This window comes from Hipposideros armiger, unplaced genomic scaffold, assembly GCF_001890085.2.
Source record: "Hipposideros armiger isolate ML-2016 unplaced genomic scaffold, ASM189008v1 scaffold_62, whole genome shotgun sequence".
Lineage (NCBI taxonomy): Eukaryota > Metazoa > Chordata > Mammalia > Chiroptera > Hipposideridae > Hipposideros > Hipposideros armiger.
The window spans coordinates 1,085,271-1,092,232 of NW_017731412.1; the positions used below are offsets into that span (position 1 = coordinate 1,085,271).

Consider the following 6,962-nt stretch of genomic DNA (forward strand, 5'->3'; position numbering starts at 1 on the left):
AGCGTCACTGGCCCTCACATGTGGGATCCGAACCGGGGCCCTCTGGCATCCCAAGCGAGTTCTTAACCATCGCGCCACTCGGCCGGCCCATTAACAGTAATTTCTTAGAGATTGACTTTGGTGAATCTTTCTAAGACATTCCATTTTTTGAATGGAAACAATTTCCTGGAGTTTTTAAAATTCCTATTTCATCATTTATGTAATATTTAATGAAAAGTCATAACAAGTAGTAATTACAAAAAACAGGTTTGGACCAAGGTGGACACTCAGCAGCCTGCAATTCCACAAGTGAGAGCACCATGGGTTTGGGGGGTCAGGGCAGAGACAGTACATCTACCAAGTGAATGAAGAGGTCAAATTCATCTGGCAAGTCAGTTAAACAGAGGTCAATTAAGACAGCGTCTGCCATTTTCGCTGAGATCACGGAATAAACTGATACATAATGCCTATGAAACTGTAGAAATGTTTGAATTCAGCCTACTTTGTTTGACGGAGATACTTAACATTTCATGCTCCCTGAACAACGTCATCTTTTTTGCTTTTAGGACAGGACGGTTCATCAACACACATGCAATAAAGTATTAAAAGAAACAGTATCAGGCAGAAAACCTGATACTCTACTTGTGGACATCAAAATTCAACTTAAGGCTCCCATGCCCAAATTCAAACACCCAGAAGCCAATTTAAGTAACTCGTGCCTCTCTGGCAGAAGTGTATGGACGATACCTTTTCCTTGTGATAGTAAAACCTATCCATTTTCTTACCTCACTGAGTATCAGCTTTTATACTTTGACTGATAAAGCAGACAATGAACACACTGTACAGGAACCTTGAGCTCTTAATTAAAAGGAATAGAGAGTTATATCTACATCGTTTGCCACAATGATCTAAAACCATTCTTTTCGCATCTTAATTTGAGTCACAGGGCCAAAACCCTTCCATTACCTTTATTTTCAGGACTGGAGCCAGTGTTGCTATCTGGTGCAGGCAACATGTCTTCGTAGCCCCATGATACTATGTGTTTGCCACCAAGCAAACAGGAGGGGGATCCAGGCCCCCCTTCCAAAAGCAACAGCCTAAAAAGGGGAAATGGAGAATCACAAGACACTGAGACTATTTCAGCAAGAAAATAAAAGTCTAGCTACCATTGCAAAGAGCAGAAAACTACAACAGTTTTACACAGATACTATACATCTGAAACGATTCACAATATATTTTTAAATTTAAAATTTACAAAGTAGTGCTTAATGTTATAATAATAAAATTGCAGCGGTGTACAAAATATATTAATATATTAATAGATATAGTTATATATAAATATATATATATATGTTATATATTATATTTACATCTATATATGGTGCCAAAAAAATGTATACACATTTTAAGGAAGGAAAACTGTATTAAAACTGTAATACTCAATATATCAACAACAAAAGATGAAAACAAGTCACGTGTGACTTCTGCAATTACAAGAGGTGCTCAAAGTGGTTCCCATCAGCATCCAGACACTTCTGATTATGGCGAACTACTGCCTGAGCAATGTTGACCAAAGTGTCCACTTGCATACATTTTTTTGGCACCATACATATATATGAGCGAGAGAGAGAGAAAAGGGTATGAATTGGGAAACACATACACCAAAGCATTGGTTATTTCTGGGTAATGAGATTTGAATGATTTTCACTTTCTCATTTACACCTTAACATATTAACTCAAAATCTACAATAAGAATTCATTACAAGCTACTACATTTTTTAAAAGTTCACAAAAACAAGACATGAAAAATAACATGCTCTAGGAATACTTTCAAAGGAAAGACGAGACAAAATTCTCACTTATGATAAATATACTTAAAAATATGAATCATTAATTGGTAAGAGTTCAACAATCTACCTATGAAAAGAAACCGTCTGCATAATCTCTCTTGTGTAGAGGGAGGGTAAAAACCCAAAAGGACCACTTACCTATATAGTACATCAGCTACAGGCAGGGACCCAAGATCAGTCTGTTTCTGCAACAGATGGACTGTATGGACAAAAGTTTTCAATGATCCCCTAAAAATAAAAGGAGGGAACAGAAAATCATCAAAATTTAAAAGTCAAATAATAAGGCTGTTAGTGGTAATTTTATGAACGCATGAGAAGTTTCCAAAATGTATCTATGTGCTTCTGCCAATCGGAAGATGTGTCATACAAAATCAACAATTGATTTGTACCTGTTACCACTGGCTCATACAAAAAGTTACTATGTGAGCAGCACATGTCAATTGTGATGTTCTTGTTGCATTTGTAAGGTAAATCATTTTCCCCTAACGCAAAAGTTCAAAACATAAGGCTCAAGTACAAAGAACATGTGTCTATTAAGCTTAGATACTGTTTTCATTATCAAGCCAGTTTCTAGTCTAGAGGAAAGATTTCATAGGACAAGGTTCTATTTAAAGTCTAACAGTATTTCCAGGATTAATTTTTTAATGTCTTTGTTAAGTTCAACTATAATTTTATATAACAGCTCATCGAACCCCATCACATCAAATATGACTGAAAAAGGAATATGCTCAAATAATTAATACTTTATGCTGAGAGATGTTCCTTCTGTGCAGTAGGCGATTATAATACTTTCAGAGCTCACCGCTTCTTGATTTCCTTTTGGTTCCCAAGGCTTGAGGCGCTGGGAAGTCTATAATACGGTCAGCAGGATCTAAAAGAAGGTGCTTTTACGATGCACAAGGCTTACCTGGCCAGGTCCCAAGTATAAATCACCACGAGAACATTTCCTGAACTAAATGATCGCCTGTATCAGATGGGCTGACTTCAGATCACTGCCTTATTCTCTTAGCCAAGGCTTTAATTGCCAGGTATCATATGCCTAAACCCCAAAAGAAATGGAATCCTATGCCTAAACCCCAAAAGAAATGGAATACCTAACGCTGGACCAAGCAGGCTGAGTCCTTCACTTAATTGCCCCATTCACTATCTCTGGTGTTCAAATGATCTAAACCAAAGAACAGTATAATGCAGGGAGGCAGCCAACAGGGTAGAAAAGCACAAGTTGGGGGTCAGGACACACGGGCTCTGAAACCTGGCTCTGCCACTCACCGGGGGCCCCATCTCAGTCCTGTCACCTAACTCCTATGGACTCTGGCTTCTTCATCTGTCCAACAGGGATATCTCCCTGGGGTACAGTGAGGTTAAAAATAAAAGGGCAAGAGCACACGGGAACATTCAAGCCATTACACCAACCATAAGGTATTATTACCTGCCAGAATCAATCTGATTTCAAGAGTAAAACTGAAACCCCTTCCGCGGTTCCTAGGCCCTTGCAGGATCGGGGCCTGCCAGCCTCATCCTCTGCCCCTCTCCTACCGCTGCACTCCAGCTAACCTGCTCGCGTGGCCGTCCCTCAGCTGCCCCAAGCACATAAGAGCATCCGAGTCCTGCCACTTGCTGCTCCTCTCGCCTCTGGCTTTTTGGCATGGTTGACTCTGGTAATCCAGGCCTCAGTTGAAACGTCAAGGCCTTCCCTCGTACCTCTAGCTGACACTGTCCCCTCGTCTCCGCTGAGTCATTCTCTATCAAAATATCCTGCTCTGTCTTCTTACAGTGACTGGCCCTCTGTGAAATTAGCTTATACATCTATTTGTTGCTGGTTGTCTGCCTCTCTCGCTCTCATGAAAACTTTGCAACTTGAGGGACTACCTGCCTTGCTCACTGCAGTATCCCCACTGATGAGAAGTGAGCCATAATTATTGACAAAATGAATCGCCCTGATCCGTTCAACTGTAAGGTTAGAGACCATGAGCCACTCTATCCCTAAGACCTAGCGAGGCTCCTGGCACATCCTAGATGCTCCATAAATGTTAGCTGAATGAATGAACATCTTCAAAATGTAATTTTGGAGAAGTTGTTTTGTCTTTGAAAGCATCAATCTCAGAAGTTCAATAATATGTCCCTAATAGCTTCTTAATGAAGTTATGAGGAACCAATCTAACATTGAAAAGTATGTGACTTCTGAGGTAAACAAACTCCAGAAAAAGGTGATAATCTTAGCAATAGAATATAGGAATCATCTAAAAAAAAAAGAAAAAAGACATTCATTTCATCCTTTCTGCTGAATGGAATTTGGAATTTCAAATACATAAAGCATTTCAGTAACTACCTGTGGTTCAGATTGAATTTGGACTCATAATTAAAAAGTGAGTTATGATCCCATGTTCAATACTTTAAAATGTTTAAAATGAAAAAGTCAATTATTCCAAAAAATCCTAACTCTGTCTAGCGACAGTCCTACCTGAAATTTTCTCAAAATGGGATGTATGCATTAACAAATCTATTTAGGGCTCAAGATTGTCTTTTGCCTATGCAAAAAAAAAGTCCATCCAATACAGTGCCTTTACAAGGAAACGAATTTCAGTACCACACAATAACGTCTCTAGAATTAAGCTCATGTCAGGATTTCCAGTCAACCACAGTTTTCAGGGACCTAAGACGGCTATGACAGTGTGCTCGGGGCAAAGAAACTGATGATAAATACTGGTGCCCTTCTGCCTTAAATTGCTTGACGTCAACCATTTGAAGATCAAGTGCAAAACCATAAAAAAGAGGGGAAGAAGTCTTAGAGCTAAGAACTTCATAATCCTCCAAGAAGAATTTTCCCACATAAGCTTTGTTAAAAAAAAAAATCCCATCCAAGAAACTATTCTGAAGTGTGCAGGGCAGATGAGGGGCACTCATCCGTCAGACCACAGTCCTAATTGGTCTCTGGAAAGCAAGGGCAATGAAACTTTTTCTCCCAATTGTGAACCGGTGGCCACGCAGTTACTGGGCAGAAGAATGGAGGACTCCTCTCCTGGAAAAGTCAGTCCGAGCACTTGACACTTCCTATTGACAGCGGATCAAGGATCAATAACATCAACTTATACACAAGGGACAGCACACAACTAAATCCTTATATACACAGAGAGATCCTCCAATTAAATTGATGGAGGTGAGCATCTGGGTACAAAGCTATAATGTGTGGACCAAGTCTGCATGACTGGGTCCAGATGAGTAATAACCCACTCACGTGCTGACCACTGCTTACAGACACGCGTGAAAAATGTCAAAAGCTCTACCAAATGTTTAACTGTCCTTCCAGAAGAAATGCAGATCGAACCTTCTCCACCAATGACCTGATGTAAAAACGCTAATCATCTAAGGGGTGAGTAGATAACGGCAAGGGTTGAGTCTCTGCTTTAAGCTGTTTGAGCTGTTATCATGGCACAGCAGAAAGTGAAAACTTGAACTTGGGTTCCAGCTCAGGCTGCTGGTGCCAAGTTTTGGTGAAAGCATCTTATGCACTAACAAGGCTGTGAAATTCAACACCAAAAACAAAGATGGACTTCCGAATGTTAAGCCTCCCATGGAATCTGCTTGCCCGATTCGTCACTCACCCAGCCCAGGCAGCAGCAGTCACGGGGTCACCAAGGGGCACAGCGGACTTTCCTTACCTGGCACATGCCAAAGCCACCAGGGCAGCAGCAGCATTTTCTTTTTGCTTCTGTGGGATGTGCCGGCCTGTGTCGGAAGTATCCTCTAGCCAAGAGCACAGTAGAGTTTCAATTCCATTGAGACAGTCAGCAGGCTCCTTGGTCAAGCTCAAGGGCTGGCAGTCACGAAGGCAGTTCAATAGCACCTCAGCAGTTATGTTACAGAGAGAGGGGTCTGTTCGACTCTGGGACTGAATAAGGGGGAAGACCAGCAGCAGCCCCATCCGGGACGTGAAGGGAGCTTGCTCGGGCTGCTGCAGCAAGCCTTGGCGTTTGAGCAGGGCCAGCGTTTCTTCATCCCCTGAACTTTCCCTCTCGTGCTGCTCTTCCAAGGCCAGCTGGCGCTGGGCATTCCACAGTCCCCGCAAGGCGTTCAGGCGGTATTCCAGCAGGCGGGCGTAGGCGTTGCTCTGATTCCCACACACAGAGCGCAATCGTTCCGCTAATTCCGTGGGGTTCTTGGTCTCAAATGTTAAAATCTAAGGAAAGAAACGATAGAGGAGAAGTTGGGAAGTGCTGCCTTCTCCGTTGCTTTCATCTACGGAAGTAAATATATCTGATGGCATCTAAAAATGGCGCACGGCAAAAGGGATTTTAATTGCAACCACATATGAAAACATGCGCTGAAAGCCAGGTACTTGCTGATGGAGATTTTTTTCCTGGCATTTCTGCTAATGCTCCTTTTTAAACGTGAGATTAGACCTAACTAAAAGAACCCAAATCATGAAAATAGTTAAGTGCAGAAGTCAGAAATTAATTCAAATCATTTATCTCAGAAAATGAAGGTATAAATCTTTATTAAATGCCTTTGAGTTATAAGTCTCTCACTTCTATTACCAGGTGGATTCTCTGTAAAAACAGAACAAAGTTTTACCTTTAAAATCAAATATACCTACTAAAAAATGATTGTTGTTCTTTGATTTTGAAGAACACTCCACTCTTACTATTGTTAATCAAATGTTTCAGTGGGTGACATAGTATAGATTTACCCAGTTCATATTCATACAGGAACCACCACTGTTTTCTTGCCAAAACATACAAATATCAGGAAGCTTCCTCTAGATTTTCAGCAGCTGGAGGAATAATAAAACCATCAAATCCTATATCAACTAAGGAAGAAACCAGCTATTGAGATAAAGAATTAAACTAAATTGGTGATGCCAGGAGTTTATGCATATAAATTTGACTGGGTTAAAATGAACAGACTATTATAACCAACAAAGGAAGGGCAACCAAGGTGCCTGGCTCTCAGTAAACCAGAAAGTCAGAGTTTCTAATAAAAGCAAAAACAATTCTGTGAAGTCATTAGCACTGAACTTTTAAAAGGCCATAGTTCACTTTATGTCTCTCACAAACCTGCAAAAGACTTTTTTTACCTCAAATGTTGCCCTAAGAACAGTTAGCCCAATAAAATAGCAACAACTTCCAGAGCAAT

The 6,962-nt window shown here is 40.7% G+C and overlaps 1 protein-coding gene across 1 annotated transcript in view; it reads right to left on the reverse strand.

The window, feature by feature from the left end:
• The window catches only part of HECTD4 (HECT domain E3 ubiquitin protein ligase 4), a 143,560-nt gene extending 137,027 nt beyond the window's left edge, over nucleotides 1-6,533 (reverse strand). Inside the window, exons 1-4 of the mRNA XM_019641571.1 lie at nucleotides 6,517-6,533; nucleotides 5,489-6,006; nucleotides 1,968-2,057; nucleotides 946-1,076 (exon numbers count right to left, since the gene is read on the reverse strand). Of these exons, the coding sequence (XP_019497116.1) occupies nucleotides 946-1,076; nucleotides 1,968-2,057; nucleotides 5,489-6,006; nucleotides 6,517-6,531 (754 nt within the window). The 5' untranslated portion in view covers nucleotides 6,532-6,533. The remainder of the gene's footprint in view (nucleotides 1-945; nucleotides 1,077-1,967; nucleotides 2,058-5,488; nucleotides 6,007-6,516) is intronic.
• Between the last annotated feature and the right edge of the window lie 429 nt (nucleotides 6,534-6,962).